General features: G+C 43.0%; 2 protein-coding genes and 1 long non-coding RNA gene across 5 annotated transcripts in view; 2 read left to right on the top strand and 1 right to left on the bottom strand.

The window, feature by feature from the left end:
• The window catches only part of itga1 (integrin, alpha 1), a 28,595-nt gene extending 13,428 nt beyond the window's left edge, over positions 1–15,167 (top strand). For 2 of the 3 annotated variants that reach the window (XM_085925885.1, XM_085925884.1), the window contains exons 5-33: positions 2,736–2,856; positions 3,715–3,824; positions 4,603–4,691; positions 4,976–5,090; positions 5,153–5,280; positions 5,505–5,653; positions 5,973–6,123; positions 6,386–6,560; positions 6,625–6,698; positions 7,453–7,600; positions 8,050–8,192; positions 8,255–8,398; positions 8,478–8,732; positions 8,809–8,939; positions 9,905–10,080; positions 10,152–10,303; positions 10,601–10,711; positions 11,362–11,438; positions 11,589–11,715; positions 11,798–11,875; positions 11,961–12,037; positions 12,102–12,191; positions 12,273–12,375; positions 12,497–12,613; positions 12,676–12,774; positions 12,855–12,959; positions 13,043–13,138; positions 13,217–13,330; positions 13,514–15,167. In XM_085925885.1, coding sequence (XP_085782011.1) covers positions 2,736–2,856; positions 3,715–3,824; positions 4,603–4,691; positions 4,976–5,090; positions 5,153–5,280; positions 5,505–5,653; positions 5,973–6,123; positions 6,386–6,560; positions 6,625–6,698; positions 7,453–7,600; positions 8,050–8,192; positions 8,255–8,398; positions 8,478–8,732; positions 8,809–8,939; positions 9,905–10,080; positions 10,152–10,303; positions 10,601–10,711; positions 11,362–11,438; positions 11,589–11,715; positions 11,798–11,875; positions 11,961–12,037; positions 12,102–12,191; positions 12,273–12,375; positions 12,497–12,613; positions 12,676–12,774; positions 12,855–12,959; positions 13,043–13,138; positions 13,217–13,330; positions 13,514–13,570 — 3,512 coding nt within the window. In that variant the 3' untranslated portion in view covers positions 13,571–15,167. Of the gene's footprint in view, positions 1–2,462; positions 2,857–3,714; positions 3,825–4,602; positions 4,692–4,975; positions 5,091–5,152; positions 5,281–5,504; positions 5,654–5,972; positions 6,124–6,385; positions 6,561–6,624; positions 6,699–7,452; positions 7,601–8,049; positions 8,193–8,254; positions 8,399–8,477; positions 8,733–8,808; positions 8,940–9,904; positions 10,081–10,151; positions 10,304–10,600; positions 10,712–11,361; positions 11,439–11,588; positions 11,716–11,797; positions 11,876–11,960; positions 12,038–12,101; positions 12,192–12,272; positions 12,376–12,496; positions 12,614–12,675; positions 12,775–12,854; positions 12,960–13,042; positions 13,139–13,216; positions 13,331–13,513 lie in introns of those variants that run through there. The other variant, XM_085925883.1, reaches the window with a different exon arrangement.
• Positions 11,117–13,023, bottom strand: LOC147048224 (uncharacterized). Its single transcript, XR_015067732.1, has 3 exons — positions 12,454–13,023; positions 11,774–12,368; positions 11,117–11,657 (listed from the first exon to the last, which is right to left on the bottom strand). It is a non-coding gene; the product is annotated as an uncharacterized LOC147048224 (long non-coding RNA).
• A 389-nt stretch (positions 15,168–15,556) lies between the features above and the next one.
• On the top strand, positions 15,557–19,389 carry kcmf1 (potassium channel modulatory factor 1). The gene is made up of 7 exons (XM_085926657.1): positions 15,557–15,826; positions 17,276–17,443; positions 17,561–17,700; positions 17,788–17,889; positions 18,324–18,513; positions 18,656–18,962; positions 19,117–19,389. Exons 1-7 carry the CDS (start codon positions 15,811–15,813, stop codon positions 19,379–19,381), a joined length of 1,188 nt encoding a protein of 395 aa, XP_085782783.1. The 5' UTR covers positions 15,557–15,810; the 3' UTR covers positions 19,382–19,389.
• Positions 19,390–23,811: the final 4,422 nt, after the last annotated feature.

Genomic DNA, 23,811 nt, shown 5'->3' with positions numbered 1-23,811 from the left:
AGCATATTTAGCAGCAATTGTTATAAAAGGGTGATTTCTCTGGGGGGGATACAAAGGTCATGGGGGTGGGCTGGATAGTGATGATGTCATGCGTGGGTTTTGTAGAGGGTTGCATGTTTTGTCGTCCAGTTGAAGGAATACATCTGGAAGTTGCACACGGTGGAATGTGACACTCAATGAATGAGGGATGAGAAGAAATGGACAGAGATAAATGGGATGGGGTGGCAGTGAGATGGATGATAGTCCTCAGGGGTGGGGGGCCGGGATGCTCGGTGAAAAATCGACATCGAATGTTATATCCATGACTGTGTTAATGTGGCGTTAATATGAAAGGCATTTGGAACATTTGGGCGGCTTTTATGATCGCTCTTAAAACTGTCAACTTTTCACTTTATTCCAATGCCAACGTTGCCCAACGTGTATCTTCTTATCCCGACAATGGAAAAACTCGTTTTCCACCATTTTAGCCCGCGTTTCCCTTCCCTTATCAAATCAAACCGGACGGGAATGCGTCCATCTAAACAAGCCACATTGCGGCCTGGCCGCGCGCCAAGATCGACAAATACGAACGCCGTACGAAGTTCGGCGGAAAGCGCGGAATGTGATACATTCGAATACAGAGAGAAATAAAAGAATAAAGGATGGACAGTGCAGGATTGCAGGGGATAAAATAAGATTAGGATGAAAGAACAGGAGGAAATCTGAAAATATTTGAGCCTCGTACAGCTGCAAGCAGTCCATCTTGGCCGTGCCAGGAAAGTGAAGTAGCCTACACGTATTACGATATTTGATGCAAGATGTTGGAAAAAAGATAAAAAGATATTTTTTTCCCTTGCGGAATCATAATTTTAGCGTTTTTTGTATCTTTCGTAAAATATTTATAGCTGAAAAGATTAAAACAGAAGATGCTAATCCTTAGCATGTCAATGGCATTTTCCATGATGTGTTAGCATTAAGCTTAAGGTTGTTTTTTGTTTGAATTACTCAACTTGTAGTTCTCTCTTTTTCATCTTTAATTTTGCAATCGACTTCAACTGGGAGTGATTTTGAAGAATTGTTCATTATCTGCCAAACTGCATCTTATAGTTAAGATAAGATAAGGTAGATGTCTAACAGGTGCGTGTCCAAGTCGCTCTCTCTTTTACGTCTCAGGAATTTTTAGCCTCGAAAAAGGAGTCAACGTCCACGCAGCCGAGTCATGGTGAGGGGGGGCAGCGTTTTTACGGCATGTTCTTGCGAGCTGACACGGTGCCAGCATCAAGCAAGACCACATGGACGTTTGACTGAAAACAGACTCGCAGTCTTCTGGCTTTTTTGTTTGGGAACCTTTTTAGATTCAACATTTCTGCTGCGAGAGACTATTCCGTCGTCTTTCTGAAGGCCCACAAAAACTGCCGCTGCCATGTTTGCATTGCGAGTTGTGTTCTCGTTAATGTAATTGGACTGGCTGGATTTTATGCCTCAGCCCAGCAGGCTTCTCTGTCTGCTTTCAGACACTAAGCCAAAAATACCACTGAATTACAGCAACGTAGTTTTTAATAGGCTAGTTTTGCGGTCCCGAAGCCGCTCATTAGATCGGTATTATCTTGTTAGCCCGATTATCATCCGGGGCTTTCTTATTAGACCAGAATAGAACTGTGTGTTGACATATTGATTGACTGTCACAACTTTGGTTGTGAATGCTAACAAAATAATGCTAAATAAACGATTGATCAACCAACGGCCGACATTGACAGACTAATTTACCGTCGGTTGCATTTTTAACACACTCACATAATATAAATTGAACTATCTCCAGAAATCCATGTCTAAAAAAAAAAAAATCCTTATCCCCCTCCGCTTAGCTTGCCAACCGTACTAGACGACTTGAATAGCAAATGCTCTAGAGGGCAATTCCATTAGGCCATTTCCATCTATAAAGCGGCCACCGCGCTTATTAGTTTTCCAGCCCAGACTCACAAAAATAGACACAGCGAGGAGACACCAAAGTACAGCTGAGTGGGATGTGTCGTAATGACGGGATATATAAAAAAAAAAAAAAAAAACATTTGTTGTGTGGTCCAACTTTCAACTGCACTTGAGCTCACCATTTGATAAGAAGAACAGATTGGCCCGAAGCCATCTTGACTCAGCAAAGTGTGCGAGAGTGCACCTGTCAATTTGAAGGAATGTACAGTATATAATCAGGTTAAGAGGAAGAGGAAATGGAGCTCGTCTGGAACAGAAGAACCAGAGAAGGAACCTAGCAGGGCTAACGAATGTATCTTTTCTTATCAGCCAACCAGCTTCGGAGTCCAAACTTTCACATTAGGAGGAAGTTACACTGGATGAATTCTTTTTTTTTTTTTTTTTCACAGCAGCTACATACAATAAATGGCTCCTTTGTGGTTGGCTCACTATGATTTATACCATTTCATGAGAAGAAGTCTTTGTCCCGAGGGTCAGACAAGTTTGGGGGCAAAGTGTTAGGCGGTGATGCTCGACATTCCTTATGTGTCCTCCGAAAATGACACGACGTCAATGTGTGTGCGTGGTTCACTCAGTTCATGGAGAATATTACTACAACAGGAGCTACTGTATTTATAGTTGGGTTTGTGCTAGCTCGTTTATTTTCAGTGTATTTGGATTGAAACTAGTTTCCCATTTCGAGATGTGTTTATGCATTTCATCAAGCAGGTTATTTAGCATGTGGCTGTCTAAATCCTTTTTTTGTTTTTTTTCCTCCCTCTCCACAGTGCTTCTAGTGTGTGCGTCGTCTTTCAACGTGGACCAGAAGAATAGCTTGTCCTTCAATGGCCCGCTGGAAGACATGTTTGGATACACCGTCCAGCAATTTGAAAACAGTGAGGGCAAATGGTGAGATTGTATTGAATCGAATAATCTGCCTAGCAACAAATTACATCACAAGGACAATTAAAGCCGATTATTTTATTTTTTTCAATGTACGTATTCTGCTCAAAGTGAGTCGAATAATAGAGTTGCGCCTTATCGGAGCCATGTGAGTCGAGTTGAAGTAATTCACTCTTCTCTAATCCGGCCTATAACGTCTGCACCCGCCTTGCCCAGATAACACTTATTTGACGTAATCGGTCAGAAAGCCATGGTGGGAGTGCGGATGAGATGGAAAACATCTGGGAAAAAAAAAACGTTGATAACATTTGAAAGGAGTCGTTAGAGGTGATGCAGCAGGTTGCCATCACTCACATTTTTTCTTTTTCAATCAAATTCATATTTTATTCACAACTCCAAGAAGCTCCGGAACATAATCCTTTACGATAAGCCGGTTCAATGTATTCCATATAATTCCGATTTCGTACCACGTTAATTTTGGTGCGAATTTTTGGGGCAAATTTTGATGCTAACAAAGCCAAACCCCCCCAAAAAAAACATCTTCACCTTCAAACTTGTGTGTTTTTTCCTGACAGTGTTTTTGGACTCTCAGGCCTCATTAGAGTTCAGGAATGTTAATAAGCGGCGGTGTTTAGACCAAGAGCGACTCCTTTTAGCATCAGTTTACACAGCCAATCACGTGGCCCAGCTCACCCATGCATGGAGTCATGTGTCCGTTACTGTCATAATCTTTAAAGACCCAATGAAATTTTTTTGAACGAGACCTAAATTGGAAACCTAAATAATCGTGGCGTTTACAGAGGCGAAAAGGCAACTCGGTTGGCAACATCAGAAGCAATAAATGTTTATTTTCTTCCAATGTAGGGTTCTGATTGGATCGCCGCTGTCGGGCCAGCCGGCAAAACGAACCGGCGACGTCTACAAGTGTCCCGTGGGCAAGGGGGACAGCACATGTGTTAAACTCGAGCTGCCAGGTAAGGAAGATCCATATACTATGTGTGTGTGTGTGTTTGTTTGTGTGTGTAGTGTATACAAGTGTCTCTGGCTGATGGGAAGCGAGGCCCATCAGAGTAAACAAATACCGACTTAATGGGCGCTCCATGTGTAATTACAGCTTCATTAAATAGATAAACATTAAATCGCTTTTGGCCAGCAGTCATGTGAGGCCTTTTGGGGTTTGTACACGTCAGCAAGTGGGCAAGTTACCTTTCCTCGCAACAGCACTGCATTATTTTTATAATAAGTCATTTGTAGGGGGAATTAATGCATATAACAAAACATATTTTTGAAGTTATTAAAAATTAATTGAGAGATATAAATACCAAAGATACATTCAGTTAAATGCAAGTATATTTTTAAATATTTTTTTAAATAGAGATTTATAAATAACCAAATAAATAAAACTAAATAACAGTATGAATTGGGAAAAAAAAAATATATGGATTTCACAAAGAAAATTATTCATTGATTTCACAAGGATTTTTATATATTGAAAATTATTTTTATTTGGATAACATTTTGTTCGAAGTGTATTGAAAAAAAGACTTTCACTTTTGGGCCATCTGCTGTACCTGGTGGGGCACAATAACACTTGCCCCTTGTAACATTATATAATTTACCACATGACTTGGCCACGGTGTGTAATGGACACCGAGCATCTCTCTCTGTTCCTCTGGGAAAAATGGAAATAGAATTTATTCAGCTGTTCTTCCTGTGTGTGCTCTCTTGTTTATTCCTCTGTGTTTCTTACAGAAAACACCAGCGTTCCCAATTTACACGAAGTCAAGGAGAACATGACCATGGGAACCACGCTCGTGACCAATCCCAGCGGCGGATTCTTGGTAAGCTGCCCAGCACCGTACGCGACAATTCCATATCATAAATAAAAAGGCCTTCACCGGACCTTTGCACTCATCTGTGGGAACCCGAGGCTTCGGCGCTCCTTGTTTTGTCCGCCTCGCTCTGGGAATGTGACAGGATGCTGTGAATCAACTGTGGAACTGCAATCACTGCATTTTTTTTGGGGATATGAACTCTCAAACGCTATTGTTTTAGCACAGTTCTCCAAATAGTTCACGCAGAAGATGTTCATTCCGTTCACTTTGTGTGTGTGTGTGTGTGTTAGGCGTGTGGTCCTCAGTACGGCTACATGTGCGGTCAACAGCAGTACATCTCGGGAGTTTGCGCCAACGTCAGCTCGTCCTTCCAAGTTCTCAACTCGGTGGCGCCGGGCGTTCAAGGTACGTTAACCCCTCCGATACTATCCCGAGACCCCAACATTTATTCCCAATTCTTCTTCCAGAGTGTTCTAAAGAGCTGGACATCGTGATCGTCCTGGATGGCTCAAACAGCATCTACCCTTGGACCAGCATCGTCGACTTTCTGGTCCACTTCATCGAGAACATTCAGATCGGCCCCAAACTCTCGCAAGTCAGTTTTCCCGACGACTGCTGCTTCTTTTTTTTTTTTTTCTCTCTCTCTACACCGAGTGGTTATTTTTATGACACTTGCATTGATCTGACTGGGAGCTTGTGGACTTTTCCAGAGGGGGAAACTCTGGAAAGTCATTTGGAAAGTCACCACCACATCCTCGGCAGGCTGCGGAGAATGACGTTGAAGAAGCAGAATAAGAACATTTCTTTGCTGTTTTCCAGGTGGGCATCGTGTCGTACGGCGAGACGGTCACCCACCGCGTCAACCTCAGCCAGTTCGACAACACCGACGCCTTGCTGGATTTCGTACGCGAGCTCCCGCAGCACACCGGCTTCAAAACAATGACCTTCTTGGGCATTGACACTGCCAGGTACCACGCCAGCGAGCTTTCTCTTAGCTCATAGCGGTCGCTAGTGAGTCACAAGACAGTCATCATAATTTCCGGGGACTTGGCAATGACATCTAAATGTTCTTTAATGACAGAAGCACACCCACAGTTTGGCCTAATGATGCAAAACTGATGTGGAGATTTCAATGAAAACAGTCCAAAAAGTGTTGCTTGTTTTTTTTTTTTTAACGTCGTTTATGTTGTGATTTTGTTTCGAGTGCAAAATAATCATTTCCAGACATTCGAATGCTCTAATGGCGCCACAATGGTGTGAAATCTTTACTTTTTCCCGTCTTTGTAGGAGGGAAGCGTTCATGCCTGAGAGAGGGGCGCGGCCCGGCGTCAAGAAAGTCATGGTGATCGTGACCGACGGAGAGTCGCACGACTTCCACAACCTCAACCCGGTCATCGATGACTGTGAGGAAGATGGCATCGAGAGGTTTGGAATTGCTGTAGGTGGAAATGGACTTTTTTCGTTGTTTCCTCGCGAGGTCAGCAGTGGTCCGGCGAGCAGAAATAAGGCCAGGAAAATATTCTCTGTTAGCTAAGTTTTCCTGGAAGAAAAAAAAAGACCAAATAACTTCCCCAACAAACGTAAAAACTGAAAATGAAAAGTTAGCTTGAAGCTAATTGTTTAGCTGATCTCAGTCAGATGACATCTATAGCCGTCAATGGCAGTGAATGACTTCATTTAGTGAAACGTTCTGTCTCCAGGTTCTGGGCGACTACAATCGACAGAACAAGAGTGCCAAGGAGGTACAGAAGTTCATCGGGGAGATTGCGTCCATTTCCAGTCTGCCCCTACGTGACCACTTCTTTAACGTGTCGGACGAGGTGGCGCTGTTGACCATCGTGGACGCGCTGGGCAGCAAAATCTTTGCCCTGGAAGGTAATCCAAGCTACACGGTTGGATAGTCAAAGTACATTTCTTGATTTTATTTTTTGACTTTCAGCTACGACCGGCAATTTCACCTCGTCCTTTGACATGGAAATGTCCCAAGCCGGGTTTAGCGCTCACGCTTCCAAAGTAAGTCCATAACCGAGGAATTTACATAATTTGTGAGTTTTTGCAGAAAATGAAGCGTTTCAAGAAACTGCACTAAAGTGACACGGGCAGCTTTCACAGTTTCAGTTTGAACTTGATAATAGGAAGTAAATTCTCGTGGGTTAGTCTGCTCGAATGGGTGTTAAGTTTTATCTGATGACCGAAGCGGCGAACTCAGGCCCAAGCGTTATCTCTGGTGCATCGTCTACCCTTCGGGGATTCTCCTTTCCGATCGACGCTTCCAGAAACAAGAGCCTCTGTGTCTTCCCGTCGACTGATAGCATTTGGTTTGATTTTACAAACACCAGAAAGGCGGAAGGCAACGACGTTTTGCCGTTCACGTGCCTTTGCCGTTTCCGACCGGTGTCTCTCGCCCTCCTCTTGACCCTGGATTTTATCGGCTGCCCGATCATGTGTCGGATGCTTTCCCGCCCTCTTTGCATGACTCGTCTCGGCGATGGCAAACAAACTGATTTGTTCTTCCAGCTGATGCGTGAGGCCCCGACTTTTAACAGTCACGGGTAGCAGGAGTATCCTGACATATTTAATTATGGCTGTTTTCCCAGCCCTTCCTGCTAGACAAACATCTTTCCTGTGTACAAAACACCCCCGGGTTATATTTAGGTCTACCGTTCACTGCTTTGTTGGAAACCTATTAAGAATCAGGTATTATATTGTAAAAACATTTCAGATAAAGGAAATTTTCTTAAAATATGCTCAACAATTTCATCTATAGGAAGGCTTGCTACTGGGAGCGGTGGGAGCGTACGACTGGAACGGCACGGTGATCACGCAAACCGACAAAGGAACCATTTATCCGGAGAAGAACCATTTCTTTGACCCAGAAAAAGAAGCCGGCTATGAAAGACTGGCAGGCTACCTTGGTGAGTCCAATAAGATATTTTAGGATTTACTGTCAAGTTTTGTTTAGCTTCTACTTGACGTCTTACGTCTGGAGGAGACGGTAAATACGCAGTTTTTCAATTTGATCTACTCGGGCCGCGGGATGCTTGACTCCGTGTCACATGAATAATATAAGCCGCTTCGCTTGCTCGTCTCCATGCCTTTTATGGCTTGTAACAGCAAGCTCGGCATCTTAATATCGATTTATTTCATCAAGCTGTCGCTACGAAGAGCGCACTCCACTCATTTCGCGTTTCGGGTCGGCGTAGTGTAAACTCAGCCGTTGGCAAACCCGCTCTGACTTAATGCATTATTTTTTTTTTTTGTCCGCCTTCCTTAGTGTCCTTCTCTTTTATTGTCTTGCCAGTTCAGCATGTTTTATCGCTTCCTCCTTGAAAAGCGTAAACAGTCCGTGTGTTTGTTTCCGTAGGTTATGACGTCCAGTCGGCGTCCACCCCGAACGGGGTCTTGTACATCACGGGGGCGCCGCGATACAACCACACGGGCCGCGTCGTCATCTATCGGCTGGAGGACAAGGACGTTGTGGTCTCGCAGACGCTTGGAGGGGAACAGGTGAGCTTTTAGTTGAGGTTTATTTTTGTACGACGACTGAGACGCTCCTGCTCTGCTCGCAGATCGGTTCGTACTTCGGCAGCGTCTTGCAGACTCTTGACGTGGACGGGGATTCGTACACAGATCTCCTGCTGGTGGGGGCTCCCATGTTCATGGGTTCCGACAGAGACGAGCAGGGCCAGGTGTACGTCTACAAGCTCGAGCAGGTACGACCTTTTTCTGAAATGCCTAAAGATGCCACAAGATGGTGCCAAAGTGTCAAATCCAGATTCAAACTCATTGCAGGACGGCCACTTTGCTTACGAGTTCACGCTAAAACCCGTCAACCAGTCATGCTGCAGCGCTAGCACATCGGGTTGCACGCATAAAAACGAACCATGCGGCGCCCGCTTCGGCACGGCCATCGCCGCCGTGTCCGACCTCAACCTGGACGGCTTCAACGACGTGGCCATAGGAGCTCCCTTCGAAAACGACCACAGAGGCGGCGTGTACATCTACCACGGCGACAGCAAGCGCTCGCTCAAGGAGAAGTTTGTGCAGGTGAGCGCTACATCCTGCTCAAGCGTGGATTTCTTTGAGTCAAACTCATCCAAACGTTGCCTCGTTGTCCACGTAGCACATCCCGGCGGGCGGAAATGATGACAAAATGAAGTTCTTTGGTCAGTCTATACACGGGGTCATGGATCTGAATGGAGACGGAATCACCGACGTGACCATCGGGGGTCTCGGCGGGGCCTCGTTATTCTGGTGAGACGATAAACACAGCCCCAAACGTACAAAATGCCTTGTAAGGAGTTTTGGCCCAAACCCTTGATCGAGTAATCGACATGTATCCCGATACTGTCGTCCGTACACGTTCCACTCATCAGCATTCGCAAGCCGAGTATCATCTCACAATGTTTGCTTGTTTCATTTATACAGCTGAACACGTCCCACCGGACTTGTACGCTTGAGATCGACGACTTCCTGGAGATGTCTGTGTTAAAAGCCTCTCTAGCCTACTCGCCAGGGTTCCTTACTCTTGCCATAACACGGACGTTTACGAGACTAATGATGAACAATGGCGAAATAACCCAATAAAAATTGATCCATTTCTGGCTCGCCAACCCAAGGTTGGAAACCCCTGGCGTCGGCCACGATTCAACCTCACAGGCATGGGAGAATGTCCTCCCACACTTTTTTTTTTTCTTCTACTCAAGCTGTGTGAAAACTTCAAGCCTCAAGTGGCTTCCAGTTTGAAATAAGATTTGGCAGCCGGGGTCGGCTCGTTTCTCTCCGGCTTGTTGGCCACGTTTTATGCTTATCACGCATCTGTTGCCTCTCTGCGAGTGGATTTGCTTTTTGCGCATTGGAAATTGTCAACAGCACCAACCCAGAAAGAACCGTTTGAAGTTTTTTTTTCCCCTTGAGGAATTTTATTTGGATTATTGTTTTCCCCGGAGAGGCTAATCAACTGCCAGCTGTTTTTTTCAAAGCACAGTCCCCCATATTGCCACCCGTTGAGGATTTTTTCTGAACTCTCAAGACCCACGAAGTGTTTCATAAACACCAAACCAGACAAAAGAAAGCCGACATTTACTCCAGACGTTTGTTTTTAGCTTTCTCCCGTCCTTTAGTCATTAAAACATGGACACCGGTTTCAGAATCCCCTGACCTGAACCCAATTGAGAATCTTTGGTTAAGGCTAACATTGACATCTCTGACCCACTCAGGTCCAGAGACGTGGCGGAACTCCAAGCCAACATGACCTTCGACCCTGCCAAGATCAACCTGCAGCAGACCGAATACCAATGCGAACACCAGGGACGCAAATCCGTGTGCGTTGAAACTCAAGTGTGTTTTGTCTACAGCGTCAAATCCGACAAGCAGGATCTTAAAACCCAAGCAGGTAAGACTCTTTGCTGATTTCAACATCGTGGCGTCATTTCACCCCTTGTTTTTTAAAACTGTCTTTTGCAGTGATTCGTTATAACCTCACTCTGGATGCTCTGCGAGCGAAAGCCAGAGCTTCTTTCCGCGACTCGGACGAAAAGAGCGACCGGCGCATTTCGAGAACCGTCTCTGTGTCGGACCGGCGGAGGAAGTGCGTGATGGAGACGTTTGTGATGTCGGTAAGAAAAAGGACTGGAGATTGGGCAAGCATCACGTACAGGAACTAATCAGCAAAAACAGATGTAGCGCTTTTGCTTTGCGGCCGAGTGTGTGTTTTTAAAATAAAAAAAACTCTTATTTTGAGGAAAGAGTAATATATTTTTCCTGCAAAACGTATTAGATTTAAAAATAAAATAAGTTAAATTTTTGAACAATAAGAGATTCTCAAGTAATAATTTTTAAAAAAAATTCAGAAATGAAAAACTGCACAGAAAATTAAAAGAGACACTAATAAGTCCTTGTTTTCTTTTTACAAGGCCCGACTGGACTTCCGAGATCCTCTCATGGTGTCGCTGGACTTCGGACTGGCCGATGAAGACCAAGGCCCAGTCCTGGACGAAAGCCTGCCCACGTCCATTAATAAGACGGTACGTTCTTCTCTCCATATCTGCTAAATATTACTTTCAGCATGCCTTCTCACGCTAACTTTCCAAGTCATAGTGTTCGTGATGAGCGATGTGTCCAGATAACGAGGGAGCAACTATTCATCGCCTGATATGGGAATGAAGCAAATGGCCTCTTCTCCTGTTATTGTTATGAAAAGGCAGCAAGCAGGAAATCACCAGACGGAAGATACAGTTGCTCATCTGCTGGATATTATTTTACAGTCTAGCGATCGCTCGTACTCGGAGACTGGGAACAAAATGCACTGTGACCTGTGAAACACACCGTAGGGGGTAGAGGAAGGCAAAGGAAATTAAGGTCACGCGTAAGGAGCATTTTTACTCAAGCACATAAACAAACATAAAAAGTTTATTTTGATTCTTTTTTTTTTTTTTTTCCCACTGCTCACTTCTCGGTGATCCAGAATGCTGAAGACCACCCGCGAATGCAAAAGCTGGAGTAAAGTCATAAAAGAGTCCAAATAAATGATTTGATGACACTTTATGAAATATAATTCCGGGTCTGTACTGTAACAGCAAAAAAAAATAAACTGTCAGTTTGGAAAGATGTTAGATAAAAAAAAAAAAAGTGAAGTCTTACTATCTAATCGCACTTTGCTTTTCTTTTCTTGTAGATTGCTTTGGTGGACTGCGGCAGCGACCAGCGTTGCATCGCCGACCTCTCCCTCCAAGCCGAGCCCAGCGTGACAAGGTGAGCCCGAACGCATCACGCACACTTTTGCAAATCCAAGTTCTCCAACAGCAGTTCATCAAGCCTTGCCGACTTTTTTTCCCCCCCGCAAGGCTGCCCTCTTGTGGCGGATCGTTTGTATGTTCAGGTTGTTCCTTTGCTGTCCTCCAGGTTGGTGATCCGTGCCAAGAAGGACAAACTGGACGTGAACATCCGCGTGAGAAACAGCAAAGACAACGCCTACAACACCAAAGTAGTCATCAGCTTCACGCCAAACATCAACTACGTCAAAGTGGAGGTGAGATCTCGTGACACCTTGAAAGTAATGCGACGCAAATCTTTTTGGGGGGATTGACCTTGTTTTCTTTTGGAAACGTCAGCCGGAAAAAGACTGTACTCTAAATCACACCAAAGTGGAATGTGCGGTGGGGTACCCCTTCCTGGGAACCAATGTGGAGGTACTACCCCTTTAAAACAAACAAAAAAACATATATTTATTATATCAACACTTTTGTTCTTCAAGGTGCTTTATCATGTCTACAGGAATCTTTCAGAGTGAAGTTTGAGGTCAATCCGAATCACATTCATCACAACATCCAGATCAACGTCACAGCCACGAGGTAAAGAAACGCTTTTGCGCCGAATCACGCGGAAATGGCTGAGTGTCGTCCGTCCCCCCCCCAGTGACAGCGAAGAGCTGCCCTCCACCCTCGACGACAACACGGTGCTCATCTCCATCCCCGTCAAGTACGAGGCCGGCCTCGTGTTCACCGTGTGAGTACGCCGTTGCTTCCTAGTTACCGTCGCTAAGGCTCATTTGATTCATCTGATTTCAATTCATTCCATTCTTTGCAGGCGTCCAGTGGACGAGCACGTGGTGGTGAAAGAGGGCGAGCGGTACTTGACCGTGTTCAACGACACCCGGGTGATCGGCGAGGAGGTCAACGTCAGCTACACGGTAAGACAAAAAAAGTTTTGGAATCGTCAAAAATCACATTGGTATTGTGAAAATTGCATTTCAATGTTGAAAAGAAACCTTTTAGGATATTGAACGTATTTCCTCTCATGGCCTCTCTCAGATCGAGAAAGCGGGCGATATGGTGACTCCTCCTCTCGACTTGAAGGTCACCTACCCTGAGCTGTCGCCTCGTAATAATTACTTGCTGTACTTGACGCACATCGTCACCAGCCCGCAGGTGAGCGGCACATTTGTCGACACATAAGGGAAAAGATCCGATGGACTTTCTTCTCATTGTAGATGAAATGCGACGCGGCCGCTTTGATCAACCCTCTTAATCTCAACCCGGATGTGGTGAAACCCAACCCAAACAGAGAAACGCTCAGCATTTTTCTTCTGGTGGGTGGCGGAAGGCTTTTGCGTGCGTCTGACTTTCGTAAGTATCCCTCCCAGTCTGACCTTTTTGAATTTCACCGCAGAACTGCGAGAACCTCCCGTGCGCCTCTTTCAAATGCTTCATCCCAGAAGCCAAAGTCAGCCAGGTCAACGTTACCTTCCGAGTGTGGAAGCCCACATTTGTCAAAGTGAGTCCCAGCAGTTTTTTTGACCAAAGATATCGGTTTTAAATACTCATCTTATGGACGGCATCTTTGTTGGGGTCTTTCAGGCGGACTTTTCCAGCCTGTACATGCTGGTGAACGCCACTTTAAGGAGCAGAAACACGGAACTCTTTGTGCTGAGCAGCACTGACAGCACCAGAACTGTGAGTCTGAAATATAAATAATGATGAATTAGTAAAAAAAAAAAATTAAAAATCATGACTTGCCTTGGCCCCTACTAGATGAAGATCCAAGTCTCCAAGGAGAGCTTAGGAGGAATCCCTATATGGATCATCATCATCAGCATCCTCATAGGTCTTCTCATCTTAGCGCTAGTCATCTTTGCGCTATGGAAGGTAAAAGCTAACATATTTAAATTCAAAGTCACGTAACCATATTCCAAATTGTCTAAATCGTTCATAAAGACTTTGACTTTGAACCTCATATGGCTCACTTCATTCTTTCAAGCATCTTTTTTTAATTTCCGACAACCATTGTGCCATTTCCAGCTGTAAAACATTTATTGTCTTCTCCCACAGATGGGCTTCTTTAAGAGAAAATCCCGGGAGTTCTCCAAGGAGGAAATGATGGATTGAAGCTTACACGCAAACAGGAAGTGAGCACCACTTCTGGAGTCACTTAAAAACAAAACAGACAAAAAAAAAACAAAAAAACACTTGAGTGTGTGACGACACACAACGACTACCTTGGAGTACAAAAAAAGCCATTTAACGGAGCCCATCGCTGACACGGGCAAAGTCCATGTTTGTTTTTGGACTGTTATGCACTTCATTTAAAAAAAAAAAGAAAAATGCACTTTTTTGCTATGAACATCCAAACATCACCATTTGTGTATTGTACAGAGACTCTATGACTTATAGCAGGTGTGTGGCATCCAAAATGGCCGTTCAGTTTTATTCCAGACGTGAGTTCTTGCGACTTTTTAGAAAAGTGAGTGTCCATCACTTCTTACAGCTTTAATGAAATCCACGATTACTGGTGCGATCAATATTTTTTTTTTCTGGTGTGGCCACAGGTTGCCCCGCCCCAGAAACACTGTATGTATATTTGAGCAAGCATGCTAGCATCACGGCACATTTCTTCACATTCTGATTTATATTTTATTTGATCAAAAAAGAAAAAGCAGAAAAAAAAAACTATTTTTGTGTAAATTGTGTGGCCTTGTTCTTTAATCCCATAATCTTCGAGTATGCTGTAAATATCACAAAACTGAATATACAAAATGTACATAAATTGATCTTTTTGGTTGGTGTTGTTGCAGTAATTTAAAAGATGTCGCCCACAAGCCTTACTATGTTTTTGTGCTCAGGTATTATCACATATAATATCATAGACACTTATTACACATAGACAAAGCAGGGGTGAATTACAGATTTATGTATATATGAAACATGGATTTATTTTAAGCAGGAAATGAACGTACGGCAGAATTTCTAAAGTTTATTTTCTATCGGCAGAATGTACGAGCATGATCAGCCAATGTGACACCTAAGTACGCGTCGTACCCATCATTTTTTATTTTTTTTTATAAACTTTTACTTTCCACATTGAAGCACAACTTGTTTGTACAGAAGGTCATTGATGAAAGCTTTGTGTCCGTTTTTGCCTGTTTGCAGCGATAGATAGACTCAACGTGGTCTGGAATCACTTGTTTTCTTTGATAGGATCTCAAAGCAAAACCACACTGCTGTGAAGTCTTCAATGTGATGATGCACTGATTTGTTTTGTCAGGCTTTCTCGCTTTCGCTTTCTTTCAAACTGAATGAATGCTCTGGAGGAAATAAAAGCTTTTTTTTTTTTATGTGACTGCTAATTGCATGTTTTGACAAATAGAGCATTAGTTTATTTGTAAAGGAAGAATATCGGTGACAGGTATTGTTTTACAATGTCTGGATGTATGAGGATTTTGTAAATACAAATGTCATAATAGTGTGTTCTTTATGCCAAATATTTTACACTTTTTATGTTTATTATGTGTGATATACAAATATTTCTGCAAGAATCTACATATATTTTCAAGTTTACTGTTTTTATTATACCTAATAAATGCATAAATGGGTCCTATTTATGAAATGACAAATTCATTTTGCCCTTTTTCTTGTTGCCAAGGAATCCAAAAGTGCTACCAACTTGATTCTTAATTGCTGAATTATAATTAGCCAGATACTTAATAAAAATGTTCACTGAATCAAATACAGTCTAATTTAATGTGCCCTCTTTTGGTAGAGAAAAAAAACTCTTATTTTTATTAAATTATATTCAACTTAAAAACCAAAATGACATGAATAAATAATCGAACTTTTTTAAAATAATCTTGATTTTAATAAACTGATTTAAACAATTATAAAAACTCTTAGTAGCAGGAAAAAATACATATTTAATTAAAAAGATCAATTTGATCAAATGCAGGAATACTTATTTTTTTAAGTCATTAAAATATAAACTGTTTAAATGATTAAATCAACTGTGATCCAATTCAATTCGTTAAACATGACGTAGCAGTGCCTGTGAGTCCAAAAATGAACACTTCATACGTCACTGGAAAAACCTCCTTCTTTGGTTTCATCAATGCGACTCCACACAGTTGCGCGCCGCCTAGCGTTGTTCGCCAGTACTGAAGCGATAAGTGGCTGCCTTGGAGAGGGGAAGGCTGGGCAAGGGGTTCCATCTTGGCCGTGAAAACCAAACAAACAAAACTAACAAGGAAATCCAGAGCGATAGCTTCTCCATTACTGCACCCCCCCCCCATTCTCGCATCGTCGTCGGCGCTGTGGGGTAGCCCCGGGAAGGGCTTGCTTTGTGGACCGCTTGTAGGATGTCCCGTCATGAGGGTGAGTTGATAAACAGCGCCGCCGTGGCTAACTGGCTTATGCTACGAGCTCCTGTCGAACCTTAAAATAAAGCGAACGACTCATTACCATTCTTTATTTTCAACACTACATTACACATATACTCACCGACGGCCATTTTAGTTTTTTTGTTTAATAATTACTAACTAACTCGACAACATGGCGCAGCTTAGCAGTTAGCCGTTGCTATGAGCTGCTCGGTTAGCTCCGGCTATTAGTGCTACGTTTGCTAACAGCGCCTACATCTTGTCGTTGTGTTCTTACTTTGTGTCATTTCAACACACACACAAAAACACTCATTCCAGACATGTCACGTATATTATTTCAGCTTTGTGTTAGCTAACATTGGCTCCCGAACGTGTGTTGCCTAGCTTGTGCACTGTCATCAAGAGTCAGGCCGCTAAAGTCTCCAGCATGTTTTCCGCACTGGAACAAGTCAATAGAGTTTTGGGGGGAATATTTCCCAATACAAAATAAAGTGTTATAAACTAGAATTAGAATGTTCTTCGTGTGTTTTAACCACTTCAGAAGTTGTGCGTATTGCTATCACATTAGCTCAAAAGCTAGATCAAGGAGAACAGCCGCGCTCAAGTTGGTCATGTGGCATAAAGATGGAACTTTATTGGCACCCGATGTGCCTTTATTAAAGATATTTTCGGACGACAGTCATTTGAAAATATTAATGAGACTACTCAGACCCCCACCCTTCCCATACATAGTGAACCAGTTTAATCTTTAACCAAAACTCACAGGGGAGTGTTTATTTGGTTGCATGAGTGCAGAGAGGTGTGTCCGAAAAGTTCTTGGACGTCGGATTTTCCTTTGCTTAGAGAGCCAGATCATCAATCTAAATGTCTACAAAGCGCACACGTTTGCTTCTTTCAGTATGTGAGAAGAGGTTTTACAATGTCCTGAGCAGCTGATGAGCATCTGACAGTTCCTCACCACGCCTGCCTTCTCACCTCGCTCCCATGAGAATTTTGTTTCCTTTGTCCCAAGATCAAGGAGAGCCATTTTGAAATTATGGATAATGATGGTTGTGAACATAGCACTGAGGAATCCTTCCATGTGAAATTATTGTGTGGCTGAGAAGGCTAGTCAAGCAGAAAAGAAGAAGCTAGTTTGAATTTCAAATTCGTCTTTTGTGACACTTGTCTTTGACACACCTCGTATGCAGGCGTCATGGCAGTACAGAACGTACATATGGGTTCCAGGAAGGAATCAAATTTCATATTGATTATCGTTAAGGTGGTAAGTCTCAGCCTAATAGCTTTAACTGTTCAATTTTTTTGAAGCTATCAAAAACAAATTTAGCATCTCGCTACCTTCTATATCACAGAGAGTTATGTTTCTGTCTTTGGTTGTCATCCCATTTCCAACGAAAAAGTACCAGTCTCATGTTTGCCTCTACTTTCCCTTTGTCTTTTGTAGGTGTGAGCTGCGACGCTTGTTTGAAGGGAAACTTTCGAGGAAGACGCTTCAAGTGTCTCATCTGCTACGACTACGACCTTTGCGCGTTGTGCTACGAGAGCGGCGCCACCACCACGCGGCACACCACAGAGCACCCCATGCAGTGTATATTAACCAGGATAGACTACGGTAACTTTGTTTTGCTCTTTACTGTCACCTGCAGTAGGCTAGCGCTTACGGCTAGCATGTCTGCCGAACAGTCAGCAGTAACCCTCGCGTGACCAAGTGTCCCTTTGCTCACTGCAGATTTGTATTATGGCGGCGACACCTTCTCGCTGGAGCAGCACCAGGCATTCACGTGTCCTTACTGCGGCAAGATGGGCTTCACGGAGACATCTTTGCAGGAGCACGTCACCGCCGAGCACCCAGAGACCTCCACCGAGGTGGTGAGTATGCCCACCCGATCCTCTCAAGTGATTTTGGGTTTTTTTAATGACCAAGTCTTAGCGCTTACTTTTACCTTTGCCTTCCAGATTTGTCCAATATGCGCGGCCTTGCCCGGGGGGGATCCCAACCACGTCACAGACGACTTGACAGCCCACCTCACTCTTGAGCACAGAGCACCCAGAGAGTTAATATCCTTTCACAAACTTAACATCATCGCTCGCATGTATGTGTCGTAATTGGCTGATTTTATCAAAAGAAATGTAACACAGATTTTATTCATTGTATTTTATGAATGTATTTTTTATTATTAATTGGTTACCAGAATTCTGTCAAACATCTAAATCGGCCTGCAGAAATCCGTATCGACGGGGTTCGACTTTGTTTTAATATGTCAACAACTTTTGATGATGAACCAAGAAGACGAGCCTATGTACGATGCCATTCCAACGTCTGATATCAATGCAGCGCTTTGATGACATCGTGAGCTTTGTGAAACCACACAGGGTTACCTCACTGGCTTTTGTCACAAGCTGAAAGAAAGTCCTCTTTATGGCAAAATGCACACGTGATCGACCTTTGCCTGCTTTTTTTTTTTTCACACCTTAACGAGCCGCCCCTCCACGACGAGTCCAGCAGCGTCCGGCACGTGCGGCGGATGTTCCACCCCGGCCGGGGACTGGGCGGCACCCGAGCTCGACGCACCAACATGCACTTTACCGGCGGCTCCGCTGGCGGTCTGTCCTCGACTACGTCGTCATCACAGAGTTCCACCTACACGCCCAGCAACAGGGAGGCCATGGACCCCATTGCAGGTGAGCGCAACTTCCCGGCTCCACATCGTTCTTAATGCTCGAATAATTGTCTCAAATCCCTCGTACATGTCATTTTAAGTGACATTTCAGAGAGTTTACAGTTGCAGGTCAAACACGATGAAGGTTGTTTGTTTTCTGTCAGAGTTGTTGTCACAGCTGTCGGGCGTGCGGCGCGCGGCAGGCGGCCAGATCAACTCATCGGGGCCGTCGGCCTCGCAGTTGCAGCAGCTCCAGATGCAGCTGCAGCTAGAGCGGCAGCAGGCGCAAGCGGCCCGCCAGCAGGCGGAGACGGGCCGCCACGCCGCCCGGCGCGGTAACAATCCGGCCAATAGCACCAACTTGGCCACCGCCGCCATCCTGCCGCCCAGCGCGGCCGCCACCAACACGGTCGCGCCGGCCGAAAGCAACCACTCGTCCTTGTCCCACAACTCTCAGTTTCTATTAGCGCGGTAGGTCTTCATTTCTTGTGGCTGCTAATAAGCTAAAGCTAAGTGGGTTTTTGTTTTATAAAATGTTTCAATTAAGTAAAGTATTATAATCTACAAAAAGACATTTTCGAAAACATAACCTCTGGTGGATCTAAGTTCCTGTGGCTGTGCGCAGGCTGAACGAGCCCAAGATGACCGAGGCGGAGCGTCAGCTGGCGGAGGGCGAGCGCGCCGACCGCAGCCTGTTTGTGCAGGAGCTGCTGCTGTCCACGCTCATGCGTGACGAGAGCTCGTCCTCCGACGAGGATGAGCGGCGGGACTTCGCCGACTTTGGCGCCATGGGCTGCGTGGACGTCATGCCGCTTGACGTGGCGCTGGAGCACCTGCAGCTCCGTGAAAGAGCCTCCGCCGCCAAGGAGCCTCCGCCGCCGCCTCTTTGATGTCCAGGCGGTGCGCAGACTCTGTCCTACCTGCTGCAACTGTCAGTGATGGATGCCCCCCCCCTTCCCCCCCTAAAAAAAAGACCTTCATCCCATACTGTTTTTTTTTTTTTTTTGGTGGGGTGAATGTAATGTCAGGCAATTTTTGTTTTTACATGTAAGCAAAACTCTAAGGAGCGGCATACATGACATGAGGGACAACATTTTAATTGTGGCCACGATACATCGAATAACTTGGATAAAATACTTATTCAGGGGCCACAAAGCTGTTGCACACAATGTTTGCAACAAATACTAAAGCGTGGCCCCAAAAATCTGCACAACATGCTAATGTCTGCCCTATAAGGGGCGCATGACGGACAAATTTGGAGCCGCAAAATTAAGTACAAGTTGCACAAAATGCTTAGTTGTGTCCACAAAATCCAAATTTGTAACCATGAAGTGTAACGTGCCATGAAGGTAATCATGCACATGTAAAACTAATTTAAGGCTGTTTAAGGTGCGCACGAGATACTAGTTTGTAGCCACAAGATAATTATAACGTGTGCACAAAAATAATTTGCGTCCATGAAATAAAATATTTACAGCAGGGGGTTAACTATCTTTCTTGAAACTCGGAGCTACTTAGGTGATGCAAAGGGCTACCAATTTGCACAATTTCCTTTATTTAAAAAAAAGAATTAGTCGCATTAGCTTTATGTTAATGACATTTACAGGGCCTGATAGGAGTCCTGCTGCAAATAGTGAATATCCGCTTTAAGTTTCATATCATTTTCCATTCACATTTTGCTCGTATGTTATATCTGTATTCTAGCCACAATTTAAATCGCCTATGTCATGTCTGGGGCTCCGTGAACCTAAACCAGATTAAGTGGGGTTAACATAGGAACGGAGTGAGTGAGTGTTCAGATATATATCTAAATCTATAAATATATATGAAAAAAAAAAATATATGAAGGTGATAATCATTCAGTTCCCCCACCTCCCGCCATCAGTGATGCTTGACAGCTACCAACAGTTGCTACCTATGGGATGCGGCTCCAAACCCTCACTATTCTCACCCATAGACCCCCCCCCCTCCCTAAAAAAAAAGGAGAAAAAAAAAAAGAAAAGCCTCTTCACCTATAAATAGCCCCCCCCCCCCCAAGCCCTCATTGACAAGCCCAGAGGACATGGGGCCTCCTCTGCCCAAGCTGCTGTGTGTGTTTCTGACTATTATCAATAAAAAAAAAAAAGTGCTCGGATGGGTTACCGTTTTAACTACTGCATGCGGTTCTTGCGGCGTGCATGATGTTTAATCATTCAAAATCGAAAAAAAAGAATAATCATCCCAAAGCTGACACGCTAACTCTGGTTAGTTTTCCTCAAATGCCTCTAAAATCTTGAGTCAGAGTGCTTCTCTAGGTTGTTTTTTTTTTTTTTGTTCATGAAGAAAGAAAGCCGAGTCTGAATACGCACATCAGAAGGAAAAGTCACAAAAATGTATAGTGAGTAGACGCCGTGTACAGTAATCCATAGACGAGTGCTTGTGTCTGTTAACTTTTTTTTTTTTTTTTTTTTTGCTAAGGCTAGCACTTTGTATTTATTCTTGTTTGTTACAGAGCCTTGACGAATCTAGCCGCCTTTGCGCCCTCGACGTCGACCCTCCTGTGTACAATACATCGGGATGTATATTAACTTTTTGTGGCTTTAACAATGGTTCAAAGATACAGGCGGACGTTTTCTTCTTTTTACTTAAATGTGCATTTAGAGTACAAATAAATCCAAAATATGCTCAGCTTTTGATGAAACCAAGAGGCCCTCGCCAATTCACACCTTTTTTTTATATGTTCAAATTAAGCTCAAGTGTATTGTAAAAACATCTAACATCCTCATGGAATCGAAGTCTTGGAGCCAAGAGAAGTACCTTGCTGACCCATCACTGACTCTCGTAAACAATTATTTCATTCTTGCAAAATGTACGTTTTTTTTTACCCTGTTAAAAAAAAAAAGCCTACTAATTTCTTTATACGTGATCTTAATGTTCACATAGAAAAATTGGATAAGAGCCCTGGAGAAAAAGATCAACAGTGAAGGTCAAATGTGTGTGGTCATAGTACAAAGCTCTGAGGAACACCACAGGTAAAGTATAGTAAGACTCGAGTGTAAATTGAGGATTTGCAATGAATGTGACTTAATGCCTCACAAATTAGTGTCATCTAGAAGCAGCTGTCGGACAAATTGAGGACGACCTTGGAAATGTGACCCAAGAATTGCAAGGTGAGAAAGACCCTCACTCACTATGTGCTAAGTCTAACGCTAGGAGAACATTTGGCAGCTGTTCCTGTCACTCATCACAAGTTATTGTTGGAAACAAAATGGTGGTCGCAGAACGCCTTCGACGACACGTTAACTTTTTCCGAGGGGGGGGGGGGGGTCGATCGAATACAGACCATAAAAATATTTGTGAGTTTTTTGTTTTAAAGATGTGGAAAATGTCAGATGTGGAAAAACACAGTGTAAGACATACCACCTTTATTAAATGCACAGTATCACAAGGAACAGATCCATTAATTGTGGTTAAGCTACTCACATGATGCACAAAGCATTGGATTGATTGATAGATTGACTGATTGATTGATTGGTTAAAGCAAGGTTAATTCTCCCTTAACACACACGCACACACACAGTCTTGCATCCGAGTGTACGTGGCAACGCACACACATCATCTCAGACACACACACAGTCGTATTTGCACAAGAAGTCAAATGAATCGACACACGAATGAAAACACCCCTTTTGTCCCTTTGACCAGATATTTACACACAAAAAATTCCCCCTCCCTCCCTCCCTCCCTCCCCATCCCACATGATTGATTACATTCAAAAGAGGCCTTCTGAATTACATTCAAAATGATATACTATTCATGATGCAAAGTCACAGTCTGAAAGAGGATCCCGAGAGGCTACAGTCAGTCAGAGGCCCTTTTTTTTTTTATTTTTTTTTTATATAATTCATTTATTACAACAAACTTCTCTGCGCCCTCGAAATTAAGAAAAAAAAATCACTGGATTGTATTTTTCACCTGGATTATTTTTCCCACGAGCACAAATAAATTCCAAATGGTATTTACAGTGGCCCAGAATGCGCGATACCTGCTGGAGTATACTAGCTTGTAACGTAGCCTATGAGTCTTATGCAGCTAGCTTATCTACAGCGGACACGACATAAACAACCGATAAAAGTGACTCTGCAATAATTGTCTTACTTAAATGCCTGCTTAACTTTAAAAAAAAAAAGCAACTAAAAACAGCATATGAGATGGAACGAAATGTCGCAATATAGTCATCCAGCAACATTTATCGACGTTACGGTCAAATATCGTATTGCCAGCTATTCTGCAATACACGTCCTAAGAAATGACATCCAAATATTTGCAATGACATCATTGCTTGGATCTTCTCACCCCAAAAAGGCTCCAATATTTTGTAAACCAGGAAACTTTCTTAATACCAATGAGGATTTTTCTTATCACCTGAACAACATAGATATACAACAACAACAAAAAACGATGCTGCTGGTGGATTAAAAATGAAATCTGTAGCCTATAAATATAAAGTAAGCTGTGCTCTTCTTTTTTTTTTGTGAGAGGGGCGAGAGACACAGCTCAAGATCTCAACATCCGTGTGTGCTTTTGAAGTACATGGAATAATACAATTGCTTAAACATTGAAAACACCACATGGTCGTCGTATATGCATGGCCAGTCTGTAGAAAGGTATTTACATCAACGTGACATCATTGACGGGGAGAGGATCAAATAAATGCAGTAGTCTCTGTTTTGATTTAATGTACTAAATATGCACAAAATATATTTTTTATGCATATAAAGTACTTTTTTCAGTCATTCAAGTTTTTAAAGAATTATCATTATGTACATAATCCTATGTTAGAATATTATTGTGTTATATTTTTAAGGGCCTTTACCTGGACTCACCAAATATGGTGTGCTATTAAATGTTTTGTAATGCTTTGATAAGGTTGGGATTGTAAATAATAAAAATCATAATAAATAAGATTATAAATAAGAATAATCATCATAAATGAATAATAGACAGGCATTATCTACTGGGTTTAATTAGTTACAATCACAGACTATTGTTTGCAAGAAAAGACAAATCTTAATTAAATGATTAAGTAATTAAATATAAGCAATAATATGAGCTAAAAAGTCTTGCAACATTTTTTGGGAAGGCTTTAATTTTAAATGTACATTATATTATTATTGTCGTATTTTAATACAGAGGGTGTGTAGACAGTTAAAAAACTGGGAAAAAAATGTCTTTGAAATGTAAATGTTTTAAACAAGTCGTGTATTAGGTCAATATTTGTTGGGTTGATACAAAAAAGAAATTAGTTGAATATTAATGCATAATAAAATGTGGGAAATGA

Source organism: Syngnathus leptorhynchus, chromosome 12, assembly GCF_054491065.1.
Source record: "Syngnathus leptorhynchus isolate UIUO chromosome 12, UIUO_Slep, whole genome shotgun sequence".
Lineage (NCBI taxonomy): Eukaryota > Metazoa > Chordata > Actinopteri > Syngnathiformes > Syngnathidae > Syngnathus > Syngnathus leptorhynchus.
The sequence above is the reverse complement of the archived record's forward strand: the minus strand, read 5'-3'. Positions and strand labels throughout refer to the sequence as shown.

Coding starts and splice junctions, on each gene's coding strand:
- kcmf1 (XM_085926657.1), top strand. Junction 17,444..17,560: donor ATTAACCAGGATAGACTACG/GTAACTTTGTTT, acceptor TGCTCACTGCAG/ATTTGTATTATGGCGGCGAC. Junction 17,890..18,323: donor ACAGAGCACCCAGAGAGTTA/ATATCCTTTCAC, acceptor CCGCCCCTCCAC/GACGAGTCCAGCAGCGTCCG.